General features: G+C 43.1%; 1 protein-coding gene across 3 annotated transcripts in view; it reads left to right on the top strand.

Moving 5' to 3' along the window:
- The window catches only part of LOC149211259 (MAG2-interacting protein 2-like), a 542,599-nt gene that overhangs the window by 121,954 nt on the left and 392,808 nt on the right, over positions 1 to 27,837 (top strand). For all 3 annotated transcript variants that reach the window (XM_089396982.1, XM_089396981.1, XM_089396983.1), the window contains one exon: positions 16,610 to 16,783. In XM_089396982.1, the coding sequence (XP_089253108.1) occupies positions 16,610 to 16,783 (174 nt within the window). The remainder of the gene's footprint in view (positions 1 to 16,609; positions 16,784 to 27,837) is intronic.

Below are 27,837 nucleotides of genomic sequence, written 5' to 3' on the forward strand. Positions count from 1 at the left end.
CCGGTTCTGCTTGTACCAACACATCCTTTACTGCCGCGTTAGGAACATATGCTATAATGTGAGAATGCAATATATACACACGAAAATCCTTCAAGGCCTTCACAAGCGCAAGTGCTTGTTTTTCAATGATATTATACTTTAATGCTCCGTCTCTTATAATACGGCTGAAAAAGGCAATAGGCTTCTCAACTCCATCTCTTTTTTGCATTAGTACAACGGCCAATGTGTGCTCAGAAGCAAAAGAAAATAAAATAAAATCTTGTGTGTAATCCAGACTGATGAGAGTAGGGGCTGAAGATAGAACCAACTTTAACAAATTGAAAGATTTTACCGCCTCTTCGGTCCACTTTAGCTGGCTATCCTTTTTCAGCATGTTTGTGATTTCTCTAAGATGCTCAGCAAGATTCAGAATGAAGCGACGCAGAAAATTCAACTTACCATTAAAGGACTGTATTTCTTTTTTGTTCCGAGGCTGCTCAATTTGCTGAATAGCTTCAACCCGTGCAGGATCTATACGGATGCCATCTTTGGAAATAATGTGGCCCAAGAGTTTGCCTTCACTCATGGCAAAAAGACTCTTCTTTGGATTCAACGAAATACCATATTTTCTGCATTTTTGAAAAACCAACTTCAAGTGATATAAATGTTCTTCATCAGATTTCGAAAATACAGTCAAATCATCAAGGTAAACAACTAAAAAGACATCTTTCTCGTTGGCAAAAGCCATATCCATCGCACGCTGAAAAGTGGCGCCTGCATTCTTCAAACCAAACGGCGTCTTTGCATAATGAAATGTTCCCCATGGAGTAGTGAATGCAGTTTTGTCACGATCATCCTCATTTACCAAAATCTAATTGTACCCGGAATAGCCGTCGAGTAGCGACATCCTTGATGCTCCAACTACTCGCTGCAGTATATGATCCATCTTGGGCAACGGATAATTGTCTTTTAAAGATACCTTATTCAAATTTCTGAAATCAATGCATAAACGGATCTCACCGGTCTTCTTTCTTACGGGTACCAAATTGGATATCCAATCGGAAAATCTGATAGGTACTATGATTCCAGACTTGTACAACCTATTCACTTCTTTTTCTATCATTGGCAGCAATTTAGGATTGATTCTCCTCAACTTTTGACGGAAAGGTTTCTGATTTGGCTTTATAGGAATAGTATGCTGAATGATATTAGTGTCATATGTTTTCAGATCTCAATAATCCCATGCAAAAACATTTGAAAACGAAAATAACAATCTGACAAACTCCTTCTTTACCTTTGGTGACAACGACTTTGATAGTTTAACCATTTTGGGATTCTCAGTTGCTCCAATGTTTACTTCTTCAACACCTTCTTCAGTTGGTCTCAATGTCGGTTTGCGGGCCACATCATCTTGATCAAACAACTCTTCCAAAGGAATCAATCCTTTAGGAATAAAATTATCCTTAAGTTGTAGCACATCCATTTGATTTACTTCGTCTGGTTCTGTATCTATGGAAATGTCTTTAAACTCACCTTCAATCTGCAGAAAATCTTCAATTTCTTCGTCATCTTGGAAGACTTGCCAACATCTTTGGTTATCCGGAACTGTGGGGTGGTGTTTCACATAGATCTCAAATTTGTTGCTGGAATTCATTGGGATTTTTAAGTTACTTGCTGCCTTGGCCAGCACATCTGCAACACCATTTTGTATGCGGGGCACACATGTCAAAGTATGTTTAGAAAATAATTTCAAAATATCTAGGACATCATTTCGATATGCCCTCATGCGAGGATGCTTGGCCTGAAACTCACCTTTAACTTGCTTTATCACCAACTCGGAGTAACCATAAACTGCAATCTTCTTTGCTTTCAACTTGCGAAGAATTTTAAGGCCAGCAATGAGAGCCTCATATTCTGCCTCATTATTTGAACAATCGAATGCTAGTTTATAAGAACACACTCTCACCTTGCTTGGGACTTTGTCTTGGGCAGAAAAGGGACTTCGAATCCACACACCAATACCAGCACCATCGCTGCCCACAGCGCCATCAAAATCCATGGTCCAAAGACTATCTTCATCATCTTCCAACTGCTGAAACTGTGTCGCCTCTGTTTTTTCTGTTTGCTGCCCCTTAGCTTCAGTTGTTTGTTTCGAAGCAGCTGGCTTTTCTTCTCTTTCCTTTTGCAGAACTTCTCTAAAGTTTTCAGTAATCTCTGGTATATCCTCTGCCTGAACTAACTGACTATCTATTTCATTAAAATTATCAGCAAACAAAACAAACGACTCCAAATCTGTATGTACATAATTTACAGGATGATTTATTGGCTTTTCTTTGCTAGTTATCATGTATCTCATCTTTTTCTCCCGATATAACTTTCTCATTTGACCGAAGACTGGAATTGTAGCATAAGAAAAATCTAGCTGAAGTGTACCTTTCAACTTAGCTCCCCAAGATCTTGAAAGCAGCGTACCAAAACGCGGAGGAATATCCGCCACAACCACATCCATCAAGACATTCTTAGCTGGAATTTGATCTAGGCTTACCACCAAGTCCTTGATCAATCCGATACACTTTACCCGGCTGGAATCAAATGAATACAAATCATGATATTTTCTTGTAATGTCTAATCCCAGCTTTTCCATAATTGCTTTCGGCATCAAATTGTGCGAAGCACCCGAGTCAAACATAGCATTATGTAAAACATACTCATGCAACCTCAAACTGATATAGAAGGGAGGAACATCACTTTCAGGAGATTCACCATCTAAAGTAGGCCCAAAAATTAATTCCGGCTGATCATCTTCTACATTTACCATGTCAAGCATTGGATCAATATTCAGAATTTTGGAAATTTGACCTCGGTAGCTGGTATTTTTCATGATTTCAGTCAATGGAATAGACACTTTCAGCTTTGAAATTTCATTCTCCGAACCAAATGCTGAAACCTTTTCACCTTCTTTGGCTGGAACATCTCTTCTTTCAACTTTATCCCTCATGGTGCTTGGTGGCTGATTTACCTTATCTGCTGAAGATGATTGACTTGCTGGGGGATCAATTATCTCTTTTCCTTTTTTCTATGGGGAAGCTGAATCATTTTTTGCTGAAGTATCTTTCTTTTTCTGAATAGGATGTATGGGAACAGCTCGATTTTTTAATTGTCTTTGCTGAGCGGACAAAGCATTGAGAAATCCTCTTTGGTACTCCTCCGATTCTTCCTCGAGAGCTGCATTATTTGATAAGATATAATCCTCATCCTGTTGGATGATGGAGTTTCTCACAAATTCTTCTTCTTCTGTAATATAGGTAGGCAGATCATCAGGAGTGAAATAATGATTTTCCTCCCCGATAGTATCACCTTCATCCTCTGATTCTTGGCTTACAAAATTCTGCGGAAGAGGAGGTTTTATTTGCTGCTGAGCTGCTACTTCTTGTGCCCCTGTTTCACGCTGCTTAATTCTGTATTGTGGCTGCTGCGGACCTCGGAAATTAGGATTACGGATCTGCGGTTCCGGCTTGTTGAGATGAGTGTTTTCGAGCAACCTTTCTACCCTTTCTACCTTGCGGAGGAGCTGATCTGATGTAGAAGCTTCTTCTTTGATTGTCACTCGTTTTTCGGCTTTCATCCTTGCTCTTTTATCATTCAAATTCGCTTCAACACTAACAACGATTTTCTGCATATCCTCCAAGGTAGGCGGATCTCTATCTCACAGTGAATAAGCCATCTCCGGATCAAAGCCATCCGGGAATTTGAGAAGAGCTGATTTTCTAGATGGTCTTAAATCATCTGGAATAGCATTGTAAACCGTATTAAATCTGATAATGTAATCCTGGACAAACTCACCATGATTGCGTTTGAGATTGTTGTACTCGGCATTGATCTGAAGTGGATCCTTTCTGATTTCCCATCGATCTAGAAACTGCTTCTGAAGTTCATCAAATGTAGGTATGCTTCTAGCTGTCAAACCTCTGAACCATTTTCTTACTTCTCCACCGAATGTTTGCACAAACAAACGCATAGTTACATCTTCTTCATCTATCTCATATAGATCAAAGAAGGTTGTCATCTTATCAATATGCTGCTGAGCGGAAACACCTTGAGGAGTGCCATCAAACATGGGAATTTTACTCTGATAATCAGCTGGCATAACATGCAGATTTTGAGGAAGAGTAAGAGGGGCAAACCGGGCAGCCATTGCTTTAGGTAGATTGGGTCTAGGAGTAGCAGGTGGAGTGAGTGAATGAGGGGTATAGGGAGGTGTAGGCGGGGGAGAAGCGATATGAGATGAAGAGGGAGAATTAACTGTAGATTCAGGATGTGTGACTATAGGGGATATAGAAATAAAAGGAGGATTGGTCTGTTCGTGCGGAACTAAAGCCGTGATAGTAGATCCAATATTGGCAGATATAGTTTCAAGGAAATTAGCAAGATTAGTAACTTGGATATCTGTCTGAAGGTGTCTTAGGATGAAATTTTCAACCAATTTATTATGTCTCTCGATTTCAAGGGCGACAGCAAAATCAGGGTTGAGAACTTGAGAATCAAGTGCACTTTCAGATTTGGTTTTGAACAGGGACAACTCAAAACTATCGTCAAAGTCAATGTCTTCAAGATACTCAAAAACAGCTGGACATGAGTGAGATTTGAATATATGACTAGAATCTGAAGCCAGCTTGGATATCAAGGAACAAATAGCCAATCAGCCTGTGAAAACTCTCAACTAATCATCAAAAGTTCAGAGTTTACAAATGAACTGGGGTAAAATGCAATCGAAGTGCTGTATTCACAAGCTCACGGAGATTGACTGAAGCAGCGTTTATCTACTTCCGCTTATGCAAAGCAAAAGCGTTTCGAAGGCTACGTGGCATAACTTCAGGCTCCGTCTAAGACTCATGAAACAAACACATCAACCCACACACAAGTTTGTTCTCCCCAGTATGGTCGCCAATATGTTAGCGCTTGAATTTGGCCTCAGGCTGAAAAAGACAAAATCCAAGGCAACATCAAACCACTTAACCTCGTAGCTAGCCCTACGGGGACAAGAGAGGGCTCTCTCCGGGTCTATCTCGGCAAAAAGTTTTCGAAAAGCTGAGATGACCAATAAAGAACACTGATTTTAGACTAGTAAACTGATAGGGAAAATTTGATTTTAGATTTTTAGGGTTTTGTTGGAAAACTGAGCACGGCAATTTTGGGTGCGGGGATGAGACACAGTTTTTGCAGAGGTCTTTTTGGGGCAAGGTAGGAGATTGTCTTGATGCCTTTGAAATAAGTGAATGGATGGAAATGACTGGTGAGGAGCTAAGGAGAGCAAGAAACCATCGAGAGTTCTCCTTAAACAGATGAAAACATAGATATTAAGCAAACTTAAAGGCAGAGCATAGAAACCATGAATTCTACCTTAACACTTCATTTACTTAATTTGCAGAAGAGAAGAGTAGGAAAATGATACACATAACAAACTTACAAGTACATGAGAGAAACACACCATCAACACAAATCACCACAGGAATCCCAAATAATGCTGCAAAACCCTGGTCTTTCCTTTGCCAAAATTGCAGAGATACAAAGAGTAATACAGTCTAAGCTTATCCCTTAAGAGTCCAACCATGAAAATGACTAAGAAAATACATAATATAAGCAAGCTAACCATTCCCTTGCCTCTAGGGGTCGAGCTCATCATCCTAGGAGCTGTTTCAACCAATTCTAAACTGAGCACTACAATCTAGGCAATCAAAACAACTTGCCTCTATAAGCTAGGAAACCAATTCATTCATTAATTTTTTGCCATTTTATGAATGAATCTTCTAGAATAGGTAAAAAAGTATCATGTCAACATGAAATTACATCAATTACATCAAAGAGGATGAAAAATCCAACCAAAAAGTCAAAACTAGTCACTGTTGCGTTTTCCTGTGCTGAAGGTGCAAAACTGGCAAATTTTCCCAACGCGTAGCGCGCCATTTCTCAACGCGTAGCACGCCTTTCAGGCCACTTTTGAGGCACTTCCCCGCATCCAAATGAGGCACAAGTGGGCTTGTTGGAAAGGTCTGGATGTCTACTCTCCAGCCCAAGTGGAATTTCTCAATTTGGTGGCCATTTGCCCCTCCAAAATTGCAATCTCCCAAGACTGCTTCCTGTGTGTCCAGAAAGTGGCAGAAGGTCATTTTTTGCTTGTTTTTTGACCTTTTGGGGGCTCAAATCTTCATGAAATTTCTTGGCAGTGGTTGAGCAAGTGTAATTCGTCATGACAAATCCAAAAATGCTGAGTTTTCCTGAAATGGACCTCCCCAACTTAAGGGTAGCGCGCTGCGCGGTACGCGTTGAGGGCAAAAACTTGTTTTTGGCACAAAAAATTCAAAATTGAGCAAAATTGCTCCAAATTTCCTGAATTTTGAGCTGGAGGTGTATCATTGAGCACCATGCGCCCTCAAGGTAGCTTCAGCCAAAATCTGAAGCGGATCGGGCCTTTTCCTCCGTTTTAGTGCCTTGGCCAAGCGTGCTTTGAATACCTTCATTTTTGCTTTGCACACATGCATGCGGGCCCAATAATGATTCTTCATGTGGCGGAGCATGTCTTTGTCCCTGTTTGCCTTGGCTATCAACCTCTCCAAATGAGCGTTCACCCGAATGAGCATAGACCCTTGCTCAATAGGTGTCAAATCACTGGGTCTCTTGCGAGCCAAGTTCCGGTCTTCTCGAATCCTCCGCAACTCATCAAGAGTGTGTTCATCGTCCAACTGCTTGTTGCGCTGCTCTAAGTATGTGATTGTCCAATTTGCCATTTCCAACTTTTGCTGCAACAAGTCATTTTCCGCCCTAAGTTGCTGAATGATCTCCTTTGACTCTAAGCTAGGAGAGCTGATATCAAGGTCCACAATATCTATGTCTGGATCACCTGATGGCCCCTCATCAATCTTGGGCTGCTTGCCTCTCTCTTGTACCTGTGCTGCTGTCGAAAGCGAGGCCCCTTCCACCTGGTGTGGAGATAACACTCGCTGTGCTGATGAAGAAGGCGAGACCCCTTCCACCTGGTGTGGAGATAATACTCGCCGTGCAGATGCAAATAAGACCCTGTGGCCTCTCTGATATGTAACATATGGAGGAGCACTGACATGCTCTGGCTCAGGAATGTCAAACTGATGTGAAGGCCCTCCCTCATCATGGACAATCTCGGGAGGTGGCTGTGGCACCATAAAGAAGTCGCGAGAAATGAAATCCTCCCAAGCAATACCCTGCTGTGCTAACTGATGCATCACTACAATCTCGATCAGTGCATAATGATATATACTTTTGAGTTGCTGTGCGGGGTTCTTCCTTTGCACTACGGGCACCATCTTCTCTATATTTCGGCACATGAAAAATGGAATGTTCATCATTCGTACCGGGGTGAAATGCATCAACAAACGGATATGGTACGAATATAAACGTGAAAATCTGCCCTCACAAGTGAAATAGCGCATAATGAGCCTCATCAAGGGTGCATACTCATCCCTTAGGAATTTGAAAGGAAAAACAGCAGTAATGTGCCTCATGCATCCGGGTTTGATGTATGGTTGATAATGAAATTTGTCTAGCAGCTTGCGCTTGGTCCATTCTTCCCCAACATTTGGTATCCCGGTGGCTTGAGCAACCATTTCAGGTGATAAGGTGAAATCCACTCCTGCAAGGTTCACATGGCCATTGTGCAAATGTAGGACAAACAAGCGGACCAGCTCTCTATGGTGTTGAATTTGTGAGATCCTCTCACAATATCCAAAGCATGATTGATACTGAAAACATGACATTGCAAGTGGACAAGCTTGCAAATGAGCCAATGAAGTGGGCTCCTCTCTGACATGTCGACCACCCTTACCACCCTTGTGATGCCTCCTTGGCACTTCTACCTCTGGTGTTGAATCACTGTAATAACTTTGCTCATAATCTGATTTGGTTTCTGACATGGTTATGAAGGCAAGATGACTGAAATATATTGCTGACTTGGCACCCAATTAACTGCTTTTTGACTTTTTCAAATGCTGTCACCAAGGGGACATAAATACAAGGGAATTGTTAGGGATAGGGGAACATGTGGGAATTAGGGAGAATAAACACAAAGAAGGAATTTAGGGAAGACAAGCATGGGAAATTACAAAATTGTGGGATTTTAAAGTGAAGTAGGGTTTAGTAATTAAGTATGCTTTTAGGAATTTTAGAGAGGAGAATTGTGAAATTTCATGGGAAAATTTTAAAGGGAAAGGTGATGAAAATGAGGGAAAAGAAAGGATTACAATTGGGCAACCTTGGACAGCAAGAGAAATTTGAAACCCTAGCACCATTGAGACTTTAAATTTTTCACAAGAATATAGGGTTTTGATTTATCAATTTCATAGCGTTTGAACATATTAAATTTCTCTTTCATCTTACAAAACCAAATCTAACCATGGAGGAGAGGCCTACCTGCACTTTGCCTGAGAGAAAAATCAATTTGATGACTTGCTGGCAGTTTGTTGAGCTGAAACCCCAACGTGTAGCGCGCCTTGCCCAACGCGTAGCTCCCCTCTGACGCGTAGCGCACGTGCAAAATAACACTGAAAAAATCTCCCTGATGCGTAGCGCGCCCCTGACGCGTAGCGCGCCTCTGAAACTGCTCAACTTGCTCAAGAACTCCTAAAATCGCCTTTGCAAGGATTCACTTAGCTTGTGAGAGGCAAATGAGTTGCAAATGAGGAGTGATGTGCTTTTATAGGTTTCCTTTTGATTTTTACTTGCCCAAACCCACTTTGTAATGTTTTGAGTGTTGACACTTTTTTTGAATTAATTGGCTCTGACTTTTGATTTCTTTTCTTTGAAAAATTGGTTGAAATGATGATTTCTTCTGAAAATTTTTGCAGGGATAGCTTCTAAGGTGCTTTGGCAAAGGAGACCAAGGCTGCACTTCGACATTTGAAGAATTTGAAATTTTGAGAATTTTTACAAAAATGAGATAATGACCTTTGTTTTCAAAAACAGAGTTTTTGAGAACAAGGTGAAAATTTAGCTGTACAATGATGAGAAATGTTTAATGAAGGACATCCCTCTGGCCTGCTGGTCCTTTATGACCTCTCAAGACAAAAATGGACTCAACCCTAGACCTAAGACCTCAAAACTTAAAGCAAGATGAATGACCCTTTGAGGATTTTATTTACTTAAACAAACCTGAACCAGCAGTGCCAAACAAGAGGGGAATAAAAGACACAAACTCCCTCCACCAGGATTATGGCATGCCTAACGGAATGCAACATGATCACACTGATGGGACACCTAATCATGAAATGCAAAGAGCTTTGATCTCTGGTGAAGGGCTACTAGACCGACTCTAACAGGGACCATTCCCCTCATGTAGCAGGTCCATAGGTTGGAACAACCCGAGGGGTTTGAGATTCATGATTGGGAATCTCATGTATGCAGGTGGAAGAAAGACCTCTATGGCTTGAAGCAAAACACCCCGGGCTTGATATGAGAGGATTGATCACTGTCTGATGAAGCTGAGATTCACTAGGAGTGAAGCCGATCCAAACATTGCTTGAAGGTTGTGGATGATAGACCTCTCATACTGGCACCTTATGAGGATGACCTCTTCCAGACAGGTGTAGACCCTCTCATTTGCAAAAGTAAGAGGGAGTTGGATTCTTGATTTGGAATGGTAAATTGCAAGCCCGTGACTAACTCTATGGAGCTTAACTTTCAAAAGTTATGTGGTAGTGATGTTGGACCTGATTTGGGAAATGCCTTTGAGTTTCATAAATTCATACTAGCATTGATGTTCTTGGTTAACTCTCGTCTAGATATATGTTTTGCAGTTAGCATGTTGAGCTCATATATGGTTGAGCCTCACTAGATTGGTGCCAAGAATCTTCAGGGCACAATCACTCATGGGTTGAGATACATTGCCGGGGATGTGAGGCTACATGGATATTCCGACGTTGATTGGGCAGGTAGTGTGGTGGACCGAAAGAGCACTTCCGGGTGTTGTTTCTCTTTGGGTTCTTCCTTGATCTCCTGGATGAGTAGGAAGCAGAAGATGATGGCTTTGAGCACCGCTGAGGCAGAGTACATTGCTGCGAGTATGGCCTCCTATGAGGTTGTCTGTTTGAGGAAGCTCTTCAGCGAGCTGTTGTTGAAGTTTCTGATTCTACCAGTTTGAAACCCTCCATGCACTTTATCTGATTTATTCCTACCTACTTGTTCTGTTACTTAACAAGTTATTTACAATATAAATACTGAAAATAAACATTAGTGCATGCTCAACATATTACAGATCAACAACTGAAGGAAACAGAAACAATCGCACCAAATGACACCATTATTTTTGGACCAATGTCGCCTGAAAAACCCAATGTGGGAAAACCGGTGCAGCTATTTGAGGGTTTTATTACTAAGCAGCTCTTTTTTGAGTACACTAGGTGCCAAACTGGCTAACTCGACAGAGATAAAAATCTGGTAGCAATTCCTCTCTTCGGAAACAAGTATTCGGAAATCCTGCTCCACGAAATCCCTCTCCAACACAATCTGAAGCTCAGCGTCAGCCCTGCTGGCCTCTGCGTCAGCTTGAAACCCTCTGCATCAGCCTACTGAGGCTCTGCGTAGCCTCTCTGGCTCTCTGCATCACTCCTGCAGCCTCTGCGTGGATGACGCAGGCCCTTCTGGCTCTGCGCAGTCTCTGCTGCCTCTACGTGGCTCCCTCTGGCTCTGCGTCTGCCTCTCTCTGCTTCTGTGCTGGTCTCTCGGCATTGTCCTTGCTTCTCTGCCTCGTACTCACCGCCCCTCGTTGCAACTCCGATCACTGATTCCATCTCTCTTAGCAATCCCTGCTCTGGAGAATAGAATGACTGATCATCTGGTGTACTCTCCAATTGACCCTCAAGCCTCCTCTTATACTTTTCTCGTTGACATATCAACGGCCAAGATTAAGTCCCTAATCGACAACTAAGATTTTATCTAGATTGATCCATGTCTTTTGGACCATTCTAACACAGTTTTATATTAATCCACATTAATATTTTAATTTCCCTAAGTTTAGACTTAGGGAGTCCATTAATAATATTAATTATTTTAATATCTCCTAAACTGTTTAGAATCTGCCCAAACCCTTTCTGGGTATTGGAGATATCATGTGCCCCATCCTCTCCACCAAATTTCGTGGCTAGAGCACATTCGATGCTACCCCAAATCAACAGCTGTTCGGAGTCCGGACACATGATGGATACCACCGTGATCTTCTGTGACAACTAGAAGGGGATTTGATTGTTGAGGAATCCCGTATTCTATGATCGCTCCAAGCATATAGACATTAGGTACCACTTTATCTGGGATATGGTACATCGATGAGCAAGAAGAGTCCATTGCATTAGGACTGATGTGCAGGTCACCGACATTCTTTGGAAGCCCCTGGGAAAGGTCAAATTTGTGACTTTCCGAGAACGACTAGGAGTCGTGGTGAGACTCTCTCCCAAGGGTCCTATATGATATGGACATTGAGCTCTAGGAGCTTCAGGGGGCTTGAGGGTACATCGTGGAGCGATGAACAACCATAGGGTGAGTGATCAACCCTCACCTAGTGGTTTGCTATGTAGGCAGGATGAGTGGTTCATCCTTCTCCTGTCGAGACACAATCATAGGATGAGTAGATCAACCTTCCCCTAGTGACTTGTTGTGTATAGGGTGAGTGGTTCAGCCTTCCCCTGGAATACTGCTTGCAACATGTAGGCAAGATGAGTGGTTCATCCTTCTCCTGCAGTGACATCCTACCCATGCAGTCTGGGACTCATGGGAAGTACGTCTCATTTGGCCAATGAGTAGGGAAATGAGGATAGGAACCATAGTAGTATCGATGGACGCATCGTGTTACTACCGTACTCCCTATGCTAGGATGATATTGATCTAGGATCAATGAAACTGACTTCGGGTTAGTATGAGTGGTTTAAGACACTCTCTTTTGATATTGATCTAGGATCAATGAAACTGACTTCGGGTCAGTATGAGTGGCTTGAGACACTCTCTTGTGATATTGATCTGGGATCAATGAAACTGACTTCGGGTCAGTAAGAGTGATAAAGCTCACTTTTGGAACTGATCTGGGATTAGTAAGAGTGGTATGACACACTCTCTTCATATGGGACTGACTTTGGGTCAATAGAGAATGGTATGAGACATTCTCAATCAATTCTTCTTCTTCATGGTTTAGCAGAGCAGAGCAAAGCAGTGCAGGGCATTGATGGCAGAGATAGTACAGTCTGGCAGATGGATTAGCAGATGGAGTTCTCCCTAGTTGAGAGGGAGTGTTAAAATTGGCAACTAGGGCCAAACTCCATGTGGGTCATCTTGTTTATGGAAACTAATATTTTTCTTAGATTCCTTTCATCGAGAGGTGTAGGATCGATCTAAAGATCATTCGATTTTGACAAGTATTCATGGAGATATGAATTTATTTGTGTTATGGGACAATTCGTCAAGGTCGGCCAACAACCAAATAAACCCCACTTGTGCTCAACATTTTAGTATAAAAGAAGGTGACTTGATAGTCATTTAGACGCACACTTCACTCTTGATTTCTCTCCACTTGTTTTGGGTTTTAGTGGCAAGTGAAATCTAGGAGGATGAAGCCCTAGACGTAGGAGGAAAGGAGACTAAACAAGAAGCCCTAGTAGCAGTCTGGCCACAGTTAAGAAGAGGTCTAATACTGCCCTGGCCGCAGTCCTAAAGAAGGTGGTCTAACGGCAATCCAATCAAGGAGACTTAGCCGCAGTTCATGAAGCCTAGCCACAGTCCAAGCAAGGAGATCTAGCACGGTGAAGGAGGCCTAACAACTGACCCTAATGCAATCTTATTATGCCCTAGCCGCAGGTCTTATCATGCCCTAGCTGCAGGTCTTATCATGCCCTAGCTAAACGCAGTCATGCCCTAATCCTATATGCTGTTTTGGAAGGGTTTGAGACAGCCCTTAGACACAGGAAAAATGGATGCCCTAACTGCAGTCAAAAGAGGCTCCTAGCCATAGCAAAAGCAAGATCATTGAAGGGAGATATATCCACGTTTAGGAGAGCTTCTATACACATCCAGATTCACTGTCATGAGGAGGCCTTAAAGGAGCCCTAGCCGCAGATCTAGAAGACCTAGCCGTAGTAAGCGAAGAGCCCTAGCCGCAGCAAAGTGTTGGAATTTCTAAGTCTGACACATTAGAAACCCTTCATGCACTTTATCTGATTTATTCCTACCTTAGATATCATTTTGGGATTCATTACCATGTAAAAGTAATAGGTTGTACAAACTACAACTAGAATCACCAATGGCACTAATAGGCAGTCATGTGTTGGAATTTCTAAGTCTGATAGTTAGAAACCCTTCATGTACTTTACTGATTTATTCCTACCTACTTTTTATGTTACTTAACAAGTTATTTACAATGTAAATACTGAAAATAAACACTAGTGCATGCTCAACATACTACAAATCAACAACTAAAGGAAACAAAAACAATCACACGATATGACACCATTATTTTTGGACCAATGTCTCCAGAAAAACCCAATGTGGGAAAACCGGTGCAGCTATTTGAGGGTTTTTTTATTAAGCAATATCAAAGTACAATCTGGGTGCCAAAACTGGCCTACCCAACAGAGAATTTCCTTGGCAGTAATACCTTTCAATTTGAGACAAATCTCCTGGCTGAAAACTCGGATAATCCTTCGGTAGCTCCTCAACACCAATCTGCCCCAGAAACCCCAACGTCAGCCTCTCTCTGGACTGTGTCATCCCCTCTCTGCCCAACGTTGGCCCTGCGTTACCCCGGATGGGTTTGCGTTGGCCTTAGGAAGCCCTGCGTCAACCCTCTGGCCCTCTGCGTCAGCAACGCTGGCCTCTCTGAGGCTCTGCGCAGCTCCTGGATGGCTGGCTCTGCGTCACTCTCCCCGGCTACTGCGCTGCTCTCCCGACACTATCTTTGCCTCTCTGTGTCTCTGTGCTCAATGACCCTCAACTGCAACTCCCGATCACTAATTCTATCTCTCTTAGCAAACCTCGCTCTAGAGAATAGAATGACTGATCACTTTGGTGTGTTTTCCAAGTGACCCTAAAGCCTCCTCTTATACTTTTCCTGTGGACATAAGTTGCATGAAACGTCGAAACGTTTCGAAGTTTCCGAAACGGGTACATTTAGAAACGTCACCTCCCAAAAATGGAAACGTCTGCTGAAACGTCAGCGGAAACGTGATATATATATATATATATATATATATATAGATAAGTGAATAACACATTATCTTGGCAGAAAAAAGGGAATAAGACCCATATATGACAATTTAAAAGGAAAAAGAAGTCTATATTAACTCTAATATATGATCACATGATGGTCGAGTTTCGGCCAAGTTTCGGAGTTTCGGGTATGGGTACGGCCCGAAACGCCGGGTTCTTTGAAGTTTCGTGCAACATAGATTAATTCGTTTATCCTTCACTTGGCAATTTTTGATGGTCGAGTTTCGGGCCTCGGCCAAGTTTCGGAGTTTCGGGTATGGGTACGGCCCGAAACGCCGGGTTCTTTGAAGTTTCGTGCAACAAAGCTGTGGACATTTCGATGGCCGAGATTAAGTCCCTAATCAACGACTAAGATTAGATCTGGCTTGATCCATGTCTTTTGGACCATTCTAACACAGTTTCATATTAATTTCCATTAATATACTCCATTAAAAATATTAATTATTTTAATATCTCATGAACTATTTAGAATCTGCCCAAAGCCTTTCTTGGTATTGGAGATCTCATGTGCCCCAACCTCTCCACCAAATTTTGTGGCTAAAGCACATCCGATGCTACCCCAAATCAACAAGAAGGAGCCCTATGACATTGTGAAGAATGAATGTGTTTGGGTGCTGGCATGCGCTGTTGGTTAGGCAGAGTTTATGAGAAGACAACACTGCTGTTTGGGATTGTTTGGATGCCGCAGCTGTGTTAGGGAGATAGGTAAAAGCGTTGGACTTGAAACTACCTCAAAGGGCCAGCATGGAGGGCAACATCTCATTGGAGGACAAGCACTGTCATTAGGAGCAATTCTGGGTCAGTTTTGATGGGCTGTTAAGGACTGTGGTTAGTACCCTAACCAGTCCCAGAATTGCAGCATTATTGCAAGAGGTTAAATGTTGCTGCTTTAATGATGATTGGACAATATCTGGGATACGTTTGCTACAAGGGTTGCTATGTGCTAGGCCACAGGGCATAGCACCATAATAAGAGCTGTTATGGGCAGTCAAGGGTGTGCAGCACAAGTGTATCAAGATGCAGCACAAGGAAATGCAGCATGATGGGTACAGTAAGGTACAGTTTGAAGATGCAACACAAGGAGGTGCAGCATGATGATATGATGCAAGCATTATGTTGAAGAGCAGTGTGTTGGGTACAGCATGGTGAGGTACAACACAGCAGTGGTGCAGCGTGGTGCAATTCAGTGATGATGGACATGGTATGATGGTGCAGCATGGTGCAGCACTGTGATAGGTATAACAAGGTGTTGGAATCACTTGAGTCCATATCAGCTACCTCATGAGACATCTTCTTAGAGAAGATCTATGCTCTTATCTTGTCAAGTCAAAGTGTTGACTTCTGATGTATATGTACTATCTCTCTCTCTACTGAACTATTGAAGAACATATAAGAAGAATTGATCAAGGGTTTCACCACATTGGGGTTTGTCCCTGGCTAGCGCCACATCTTGTGTCCTCTTGTCTTGGCTTGTCTTCTGCGATTTATGTTTATGTTCTATCTGCTATTTACTATTATGCTGATGTGATTGCTAATCTGGAAAAGATATTGAGCTAATTGGAAAAATTGAAATAAATTGCTCTAAGCATAGAACATATCTAAAATTAACAAGAAATCCACGAGGATAAATAATTATTAATGTTAATCAATGGCATGTAACATATATAATTGTAATGTAGTTATATGTAAATTACAATATATTCTAACATCTAGAGACTAAGAAATAAAAATGGATTTCAGTTGAACATCCTGTCTTAATGGCCATTTGACTTTCCTTCCAATTTTGTAAATTTCCAAACTTTCAAAATTTTTCTTTTCTGAGACATCGAACATTTCTTTCAAGGAAAGAATGGGGCATTAAGATTTTTCTAAAGTTCAATTGTGTTGAATGGGGCATGAATATTTTTCTAAAGTTCAATTGTGTTCCTGTTATGTTGAACCTCTCTCAATCCTCTATGAGGTAATTGCACTGAGATGAACTGAAATTCAACTCTACTATCCTTATCACTGATTATAGAAATGGTAGGAGGCTTAAGGAGCATAGTTTTCTGTAACTGTTTTCTTTATATCTATACCATATTGCACTTGTATCTTGATCTGTCACTGAAAATGTATTTTCAAATGTGTATCATGTTTTTTTGGGAATCATTTTCTTCTTGGATTTTGATTCTCTTTCTTACAGTCTTGAATAGGATAACCTATGATTAGCAGCTGCACTGAAACAACATTTTATAGGCTTAACGGTTGAGAATTGCATTGATACTTTTGGATTTAATTGATGATGACTAGTGCAAAATTTGTAAATTTTTGTTAAGTATTCTCTGATCTCTATTTAAGCAAGTTATACTCTTGTGTACAGGGCTGAGACTATTCAGTATTGGCTGGTTAGCTAGTAAAGAGCACTTGTTTGAGGGTAGGGGAAGATCAATTGTTTTTTCTGCAAGTGGCGAATACCTTGCAGTCTTGGTAAAAAATGAGATCACAATTTTAAGGAAAGATGACAACTTCACGAGAGCTTTTCAAACCTTTTCTGGTAATTGGTCTATTATTATTAAAGTATAATACAATTCCATGCTGATGTCAGAACTTGTACTATTTCATGGGGTGCATACTCTTTGGAATTAATCTTATTTATTCAAATTTTATCTGTTACTGCGAGTGTTTGTTTGCAGATGAACATGAATAATAAATAGCTTTAGAACCTTCCAAACTCATTGCTATTAGTTGTATAGCTTTTGCTTAATGGGAATTCTTAGTACTGATTGTTTTATTGATAATGGAACAAGAGGCAGTTTTGCCATGCTAGCCCCCTTATTGTCACCAAATGTAATTTGTGGTGTAGTATGTTTTGTCTTTTAGTGACCTATGCATGTGTCAATGGAAGTCTTGTCGCCCGGATTGTAGAGGCACCGTGACAATGCTCAAGATGGGGGTTGTCACTCTGATCCCCACCCACTTGTTTTAGCTGTCTCCCAACAACATGCTATGGGGGGTAGTCCCTATGGAATGAGATGAAAGAAAGCAAGTTGGAAACCAACTTGTTTGGGAGACATGGATGAGTGACCTAGCCAATTGGTTAAGTTCGAGCAAGATTATTGATTAAATTATATTTTAAAGTATGAGATCAGTGAATTAATGGAGTCAAAGTCTTGCTTATAATGAAATGGAACCAAATGACCGATGGACACTTGCTGCTTAAGATGATTGACTAACTTGAATGATATGCAAACCTATGACCTATGTGTGATGCAAAGATCTTGGTTATTTTTAGTTAAATGCCTAATCTAGATGTAACCTTCCTTTAACTATTTTGAAGCTGGGCTCCAAGGTAGGTTGTGGGAAGGAGGCCAACAGGAAGCAGGCTAGGGCCTGATTAACGATACCTTCTGTTGTGCTCCTATCACCCGATGCCTCCGGTGTTGCAGAGATTGTGGCTCTGACGATTGCAAGGTCACCGTGTTAACCATCGAAGAGTTGCTGAGGCCCCTCAAGCTAAGTGAGAAGGGTTGCCCTATGTTTCTATCAACCTAGCTTATGCTAGGAGGTCAATTATTAATGCAATCTAAATCTAGTATGCTTATGCACGAGATTATGGGTGAGATTATCTTGAGTTAAGATTGCTTAATTTACTTAAGTGCTTTTGTGAGATTTATCTTAATGCAAGAGTACTTAACAATATTGTGATGCAATCTTAAACAAGTGCTAAGAGATACAAGTGTAAATTTCAAGTAACCAACTTTATCCACCAATGACTATTAACAGAAGATATTATGCCAAAACTTAGAAGCCCAAATCAACTCTATTTATCAACAAGATTAAACTCAGATTTTGAGTGCAAAGTTAAACAATCTTTGAGAGCAAGATAAGATAAGCCAATTTCATATTTATGACAATTTATATCAGCCATAATAACTCAGAAAATTCAGCCCTTACTAATGCTATGACAACAGTGAGAAAAACACTTCAAATGATGAAATTTGCCCAACACATGAAACATAAAATTTCCAATTTGACCAGCAATGTAAATCAACTTCTTTAGCACACTTTATGATAGTATATTTTATGAAAATTAGGTGACCCGGAATGCTACTGCAACAAACTGATGATATTTCTCCTATTCGTTAAATTCCTTTAAACAAATTACTTGTAGTTTTCTACAGCAAATATCGAAATACAAACACTGCATCCTAAACAAAATAAATACTGCAGAAACTAAATACTACACTGGACAAAAATAAACGCACACACATTTACACAGTTGTTTTCAGACAATGTCCTCGGAAAAACCTAACTTGGGAAAACCGGTGCAGCAGGTAAGGGTTTTATTATTATATAGTAGTTTCTGAGTACAAATTGTTAGATGCCCAAACTAGAAATCTGATACAGAGAATAAACTGGCAAAGACTTAGTGAGAAAAATCTCACACTGTTGTTGGAGATGCGACACTGATCAGGCTCTGGAAGGCTAGCCCCACACTGCCTCTGCGTCAACTTACACAGATTTGCGTCACAATCTCTGGGCTCTACGTCACCTCCTCCTCTCATCTCTTGTTGTCTGGAAATTCGACCCTTTGGCCCTCCGGTCTCACACCCCAGCTTTTGGCACTAGATCTCAACTCTCCCAGCTAAATTTCGAACTCCCTCTGAAGCTTTGCACTGCCTCTGTGTGGCACTGTGCTGCCTCTCTGAACCTCTCTATGCCTCCTCTGCCTTGTACTCTCCGGATCTGGAAAACTCTTCTCCGGACTACTATCCCTGCCCCTCATTGCAAGAAGATCACTCGATCTTACTCAAGCAACTCAACGCTGCTACCCTTGAGAAATTCGATCTCTTGATCTCTCTCACTCGATGTATTTTCCAAGTGCCCATCAAGTGCTTTCTTATAATCTCTCGTTGGAGCACCAACGACCAAGATTAAAACATAATCAAAGGCTAAGATTAACTGGGAGTTGATCCTCGTCTTCTTCTAGAAGATTCACATCAGATTTAATTAATACCCTTTAATTAACCAGATTTCCTAAGTTTAGACATAGGCAACCATTTAAAAAGTTAATTATTTTAATTAAATCATCTCTAGGTGGAACTTTCCCAAATAATTTATGGTTATTGGAGAATGCATGTGTCTTAGCCTCTTTGCAAAATCTCGAGGCTAGAGCACATCTGATACTACATAAATCAACACTCCCTCTTAGCGACGAATGTGCTCTAGTGCTGCAACCCATTGAAACATCACTTTATCTTTGCATCATCTCTTGCTGCACTGCTGATATTTGGCTACTGCTGCCTACCAACTACTGCGCAACTCTGATCGCTGCATTCATCCTGCTGCCGGCCCTGCAGAATTGTTGCCAACACTACATCTGCATGACAACCTTCTCCATCTACTGCTGCTGCAACTGCAATGGAAAGAAATCGAAAATACTGAACCAAATGTGGTTAGTATGATGCATCCGTCGTCCGAGTTTTGACTGCTGCTAGCATCTGCGCTGTCACTGAAGCCTCTATGTTGTTGCTGACTCTGCACTGTGCCAATTGCATTGCTGCCAACTCTACTCTGCGCTGCTCAGTCTCTGACCTGCTACTAGCTACTGCATCTATCACTCTGGCACCTGACTGCACCAACTGCCACTGATCCATCTTGCTACTGCATGTCTTGGGCTCCTGTAGCAAGGTACTGATTCATGAGGTGGACCTCCTCAAGAATCCTGCCCATCTTGTAGCTCTCTGGGGCTACAACTCTAGATCACCCCACTTCACCCCTAGAGGTAACTCGGTGATCATCGCAAACTCTTCCTCCAAACTAGAGGACAACCTGTCGATATCAGTGGATGCAACCTACTGATCTTGTTTCTCCTCTTTGTCCTTCTTTCTGAGAGGACACTGAGTGCTGTAGTTGCCCGACTCACCGTAGCTGAAGCACTTGATCTTCGAAATATCCTTCTTTCTTCTGCGTTGCTCCTGCTGCCCCTTTAATGCAAGGGTCACGTCCTCCTCTTCCTTCACTTGCTTCGTCCCACTGCTGCTACTGCCACTGATGGTGGCCTTCACTAGATCACGCCTCATCTCCTCTTGCTACAGATCAACCCACACACGTTCCCCATACAACAATTTTTCTCTGCCCCGGATACTCTCGACGAAAACTTGCCAAACTTCAAAAACGATGTTCAATGTTAATCGGACAAACTCTGTAGGCTGGGGTGCTGATCCTACTAAAGCCAGCTCATCCTGGACATCCTGAAGTCTAGTAAGGAAGGGGTCTACACGCTCCCCTTTCTGCATTCGCGTGCATCTCAAATTCTCCTCCAAGTACATCTTTCGCTGCTCGAAAGATCCTTCATATAGCGTAGCTAATGCCTCCCACATTTGTCGGCAGTATCTTTTTTAGCTATGTGAGATACCACATGGTCTCTATGAAAATTGCTAAATCTAACAAATTAGAAATCCTATTGCAGTAAACTGATTTGCATTACCTACTTGTGTTCTTCACTTTAAAATTTATTTTCAGAATTATTCAGAAAATATTAATGCAAACACACTGCAGCCTACACAAATAAATGAGACAACCACAAAAAGGACACTTATGTTTGGACTAAACGTTCCCGGAAAAATCCAATGTGGGAAAACCAGTGCAGAAGATATGGAGGTTTTATTATTATGCAGATTTCTGAATACAACTAGGGTGCCAAATCTGGCTCACCCAATAGAGAATAAATCCGACAGAAGTACCTCAATCCTGAGACAGATCCAGCAAATGGATGAACAAAACCCACAGGTGACTGCGCTGTCCCCAGTGCTGTGCAGCGATGGCTGCTCCCAGCTCTGCGCTGGGACTGCGTCACCTCCTCTAGGAGCTGTGTTACCCTCTCGATGAGCCTTCCCGGCTCAGAAATCGATTTGCTGAATTGATTCCACACTGCCCCATAGAAACCCCAGCGCTGCCTCTATGTGACTACGTCAGCCCTCAAGCCTCTGCGGCACCCTCCTGGTCCTGCGCTGTCTCTTGTTGGTGTTGTACTGCCTCTCTGCTATGTATTCTCAGCCTTGGACGAAAGTCCCACTGCCGAACTGCCCCTCTCTGCACTAGAAGCTCACTCCGAAATTCTCATCAAACCACGCCCCATAATTTTGATCTAGCTCAAGTGCTGCTCTCATTGTGTGTTCTCCAACTGACCCCAAGCTTTCCTTTATACTTTTCCTATTGAAAAATCAATGGCCGTGATCTAATCTCTAATCAATGGCTAAGATTAAATTAGACTTGATCCTCGTCACTTAAAAGCTTCTCACCCATATTTACATTAATTCACTTTAATTATTTTAATTTCCTAAGTTTTAACTTAGGCGCCATTAAAAAAATTAATTATTTGAATAACATGCACTCCGGGTGGAGATCTAATGTGTTCTAACCCCTACACAAAATTTCGGAGCTAGAGCACATCCGATGCTACCCAAAAATCAACAATCCATCTTAGCGAGGAATGTGCTCTAGCAATACTTCCTAGTAGAAGTATCACATTGATCCACGATATCGGTCCTCTGCGTTGCTGATGCTCGGCCTGCTGCCCTTCATCCATTGCGTTGCTTCAATTTGTATTGCTGCCCACGACACTGCCACTGTCATTGCTGCATCTGTATTGCAACTCCCTCTCAATATGCTGCATCATGCTGCCCATAGCACTGCCACTGCTAACTGCTGCACTGCAACTCAGTTGAGAGAAGCAACTGAAAAGTCACCCAAAAGCTGACATGCTGGTCAGTCTGGACTCTGGATGCCCTTTAACGCTGAAGCTACCTCTGCTGCTAATCTGTGCTGACCCTTTGATGCTACTGTGTTGCTGTTGTATCTGCTTTGTGCCTTCTGCATTGCTGCATCACTCCACTGCGCTGCTTCAGACTTTGGCGCTCTAGCTCTGCGACTGTTGCTCCATCATCCCTCGCACCAACTGACTCTTGTCATTCTGCTACTGTCATTAAGGGCTCCCATAGCCTTATGTGGTCCAAGAGTTTGGGCACCCCAAGAATCCTGTCCTTTTTATTTCATTGTAGCTCCAACTACAGTTCTATTTCGCCCCACTTCTTTGTTGAAGTTTCTAAGTCTACCTAGTTAGAAACCCTTCATGCACTTTATCTGATTTATTCCTACCTACTTGTTATTTTCCTTAACAAGTTATTTACAATGTAAATACTGAAAATAAACACTAGTGCATGCTCAACATATTACAGATCAACATGTAAAAGAATTATAGAAACAAACACATTATTTTTCGACTAATGTCCTTGGAAAAACCTAATGTGGGAAAACCGGTGCAGCTATCTAAGGGTTTTTTTATTAAGCAATATCAGAGTACAATTTGGATGCCAAAACTGGCCTACCCAACAGAGAATTTCCTTGGCAATAATACCTCTCAAGTTCTGACAAATCTCCTGGCTGAAACCCCAGATAATCCTTCCGGCAGGTACTCAACACTAATCTGCCCAAGAAACCCCAGCGTCAGCCTCTCTCTGGACTGCGTCAGCTCCTCTCTCCCTCACGCTGGCCTTGCGTCACCCCGAATGGGTCTGCGTCAGCCCTGGGAGGCCCTATGTTAGCCCTTCGACACTCTGCGTTAGAAACATTGGCCTCTTTGAGGCTTTGCGCAACCCCTGGCTCCCTCTGCGTGGCCTTGCGTGAGCCTTGGCTGGCTCTGCGTCACTCTCTTTGGCTACTGCGCTGCTCTCCCGGCACTATCTCTGCCTCTTTGTCTCTCTGTATTCAATGCCCCTCAGCTGCAACTCCGATCACTGATTCTATCTCTCTTAGCAAACCCCACTCTAGAGAATAGAATGACGAATCACTCTGGTGTGTTCTCCAAGTGACCCTCAAGCCTCCTCTTATACTTTTCCTGTTGACATATCAACGACCGAGATTAAGTCCCTAATGAACGGCTAAGATTAGATTTGGCTTGATCCATGTCTTTTGGACCATTCTAACACAGATTCATATTTTTTTTTTTCTGAATTGAGACTAATTCTATTAAGAAAAGACATATGGTACATACAGAGCTTACAAAGAAGCGAAGCTAAGGAGCATGGGAGCCGGAAATGATATGAGATCAACATCGGTCCCAAAGAGCAAACACGGCATGTGCATAAGAGAATAGAGAGAACAGAAAAAACGAGCTGGTCTAGGGAGTCTACCCAGCATGGGCAGAATCTTCCAATCTACATTTTTTCCCTTTCTTTTTACTGACTTTGACCCAACCATTTTGATCTGGCTGGACCGGAACAACTTGTAGACAGATCTGAGCTGAAGGAGGAGACTCCTTATCTGAATCAGAAGGCGAAGACTCATGAGTACGTTTCTGCGACAATAAGGGCGCAGAAGGATCCTTGGCGCAGGCAGAGGGAGAGTCCTCTGGGTGCTCTAAATTCTCCTCTTCCGCTTCAATGTCATCCTCATCAGAGCTAGAGGACTCTATGTCATCCATAGGGGGACGAGCACAAGGTTTCCAACTCTTGGATTTGGATTTGCGAGTGAGATTCTTCTTTTTGTCGAGGAACGCTGCACATGAGTTCTGGAGATGCCCCGTTTGATGGCAGTGGCGACACCTGAAGGCTGTATTCTCATAATCCAAAGTTTGCGTCCAATGGAAGTCCCCGACTTTGAGGATGATCTGATCCGGCAGCCCTTTGCTAATGTCTATTTCCGCACAAATTCTGCCGTAGGTATAAATTCCAGTCTCCCCCCTTGAAGTATCTGTTGCCAGGAAGCGGCCTAGGGTGTTCCCGATTCCTTGAAAGACAGCGAAGTGCCAAAGATGCGCAGGGAGATTTGGGAGCCTGACCCAGATAGGGAGCTTTGAGATGACTGCAGTGGAGGGGTCAAAGTCTGGGAACCATGGGGAGAGGAAAAGTCCCGCTGAGCCCCAGAACCACGGGCCCCCCGTTAAGGCTTTCTGGTAATCTTCATTGAAGGCTAAGACTACAATAAAGAAGCCTTTCGAGCAGAAGAAGACTTTGCAGTATTTGGTCCAGTTAGAATGGATCCACTGGTATAGATCAGCAGTGCGTGGCCAAAGGCCATTAAATCTGCAAATGAGGGCTGATTCTGCATATGTCTGGTGTTGGTCATCCAGAGATGGATGATTGATTTCAATGGCAGGGGTTTCCTCCATTTTGTCCACCAAGAAAGGTTTGGGAGCCTCGGTAGATTGGGCAGATTCCTTGGCCGGCTGTGCATGTACTGCATCTTTGTAGGAGAAGCCCTTGGAAGCAGATGATTGCCCAACTGCACCTCCCCGAAGTCGGAGTGATAGGATCACTGTGGCATTTCTTTCAATATTATAAAAGGAAAGAGGCATATTGTTGTCAAGCTGCTTACCTACAAAGAGGAGCCGCAGAAGGGAGGAAGGGATCCCCAACCTCTGTTCAAGAATCTTTGAGAGCTGGCGCACTGTAAGAGATGGCTGGACCTCCAGGAGCAGGGTTTTGCCTGTTAGAAGAATTATTTGAATTTGAAAACTCGCTTGCTGGAGATTGACGCCTTCATTAATAAAAGCAGAGATAGCCGAGCCCTGTTTTGAGAGAGAGGGCTTCACTCTGACAGATGGCACATTCTGTGCTGGTTCCTTTGGTTCCTGTTCAGAAGGGCAAGCTGTAAATCTCTCAGAATTTTCCTTGATTGAATGTGCAGCTCCCCTGCAGCGCACGTTTGTGAGATCTGGAGAAACATGCTCATGCAAATCCGCCCCTGAGCCGTGTGAGTTATGTCGGCGATCTGAAGCCTTTCCAGTACATTTCTTTTGGTCGGAGAAGGAGACCAGGACCCTGTTTTGATACAAATCTGGGGTAAGCATTTTGTCAAACACTTGCCCCTCATCCTTGGTGGTTCCAGATTGAAGAGGTTTTCGAGGTTGGTAATGGATATCCAAACTCCAAAGGACCCCTACTCTCCAGTTCCTTTCTCTGTGAACCTTGATGGTTGCAGCAGCTACAAGGGCAGTTATAGTCGAAACAGAGAAGTTTTGAAGGCGTAGGTTTGCCCTTATGCGCGGGAAGGCTCTGCCCACAGACTCGCCAGCCCCTTCTGTCTTCTCCCTCATCGATACAAAGATCTTCAGGGGTTCCCCGCCTTGATCCGCAAAGGTTATCGCTGTCATCTCCTTCAAGCCTGCAAAAGCCTGAAAGTTAAAAGTGTCGGCGTACAGAGAGGAAGCTTGCGGCATCCTCCAAACGACGCCGTTGAAAACATTTCGGTGGCCAATGGACCAGTCATCAGAGCTTCTAGGGCGGGGGAGGGGGCCAACAGGCCTTGGATCTTCGGAAACCTGAGCGGATGCCCAGAGTGCGACAGATAGGAAAGGGGCGGCGGCCATGGTTGTCGAAACCCTAGGTTCAGAAAAATCGCCGGAACCTTTTTTCCAGAAGTCGTAGATCAAATCTCCTAACACAGATTCATATTAATACACATTAATATTTTATTTTCTCTAAGTTTAGACTTAGGGACTCCATTAAAAATATTAATTACTCTAATATCTCCTGATCTGTTTAGAATCTGCCCAAACCCTTTCTGGGTATTGGAGATCTCATGTGCCCCAACCTCTCCACCAAATTTCGTTGCTAGACCACATCCGATGCTACCCCAAATCAACTCTAGCAATACTCTTCACTGAGTATTACTCTGATCATTCGGCATTGGTACCTGTGCTGATGCTAGGCCTTTCTGCCCAACATCCTCTGCACTGCTGCATCTTGTACTGCTGCCCATGGTTCTGCCACTACCACTGCTGCATGTGTACGACAACTCCCTCTGCATCCGTCCTGCTGCTAGTCCTTTCTCCCAGCACTGCATCCGCACTCCACCTCCTCTCATCATGCTGCATCGTGCTGCCCACTGTTGCACTGCAACTGACTTATTGAGAAGTAAGTAACTGATCTCCCAATTTGACCTCCCTGTTGGGCTAGAGACATCTGCTGATGCTGAAGCTCCCTTTGCCGCTGACAAGTGCTCCCTCTCAGACCTCTGCGCTGCTGCAACGACTCCTTGCATCTCGCACTATTGTACACCACTCTGTGCCATCCCGCATTGGTGCAACACTCTTGTGCCTCTCGCACTGTTGCAGCCTGCTAGCCTCACGCTGTCTCGGGACTCCTGCACTGTATCTCTCTCTGCCGCTCCATCCGCATCTGTCTCTACCCGACTTAGCCAGTCTTGCTACTTCTCTTCGGGGTTCCCGTAGCAAGGTCTAATCTAAGAGGCTGGGTACCTCAAAGATCCTGCCGTCATCGCCTATAGTCTGCCTAACTACAACTCGATGTGCACTCATGGCATAGTCATCGTTTGTCAAAACTTCCTTCTCTACCCATGCTGGGCTGCCTTAGTCTCGGAAGACTCTCCCTTACTCTTCTTCCTTGGACACTGGGTCGCATAATGAGCCAGCTCCCCATAGTGGAAGCACTTGATCTTGGAGAGATCTTTCTTCTTCCACTTCTCCCGCTTTCCCTCAGATGCTAGGGCCACATCTTCCTCCTCCTACTTGACTTTGATCCCCTTGCTGTTGCTACCCGTCTTCGACTACCGTCTGATCTCTTCTGGCGAAGAGCTACCCACATCTCGTCCCAAGGTGGGAGAGTCCTTTTGGCCAGTATACTCTGGACAAACACCTCCCAGTCTTCTGAGACAATATTCAAGGTTGTCCTCACCATCAACTCCTTATCTGGTGTCGCCTTTATAGCAGTCAACTGATCTCGGATCTCATTCAGTCCTTTGAGGAGGGTGTCAATCGGTTGTCCTTTCTTCATTTGATACGACCTCAACTGATTCTCAAGCAACATTCTTCTCTGCATAGAAGTATGCTGGTATAGCTTCTTGAGAGCCTCCCACATCTCAAATGTCGTTTCCTTCTCGGCTATGTGTTGTACTACATGATCCTTGACCCCGTCAAGGATAATGCTCTTGGCCCTTGTCATTGCCTCCTTGTACTTGTCATTATCATTGGGGTCGACTAGGATAGCTATTACCTTCAAGGCAAAGTTCTTGACACAATTCTTGTCCAGTACGGATAAGATTCTGGCCTTCCAGACTGCGAAGTTCGATGCTCCATCTAGTCTATCTTGGTCTCTTAATCTGTGTAGTGCCATGATGCTCCTCTACTTCCCTCTTGGAAGTTCTCTGTTCGACTCCTCTGAATCTCTACTTCCTGTCTGGAAGTTCTCTTCTGGACTCCCTCTGAGTCTTGATTTCCCTCCTGGAAATCCTTCTGACACTGTCGAGATGCCCCCTACTTTGATCGTCTTGTGCAATGCACCATTGGTCTGGGTTCCTCGGTTAGAAACCCTTAGTCTCAACTCCTCTGGCCTTGCTTTGTTAGATACTTTTCTGACTATAGTACCTCACCTGCTCCACTCTGCAATATTCCCGCAGCTTTCTAAACCCCAACAACCTGAAGGTGAGAGCTCCTAAGCTCTGCGCAATCCTGGCACCGCAACCTGGCCTCCTGAACCAATTGCGTCAACCCTCCCAGCTACTGCGTGAGGCTTCTCTTTCCTTCCTTCGCCTCTACATTGCCCCTTCCCGGCTCACCCTTGATGACATAGGCACTACGTCACCCTT

Source organism: Pinus tabuliformis, chromosome 1_2 (genome assembly GCF_031772625.1).
Source record: "Pinus tabuliformis cultivar Carrire ecotype Pingquan chromosome 1_2, CPIR1, whole genome shotgun sequence".
Taxonomy (NCBI): domain Eukaryota; kingdom Viridiplantae; phylum Streptophyta; class Pinopsida; order Pinales; family Pinaceae; genus Pinus; species Pinus tabuliformis.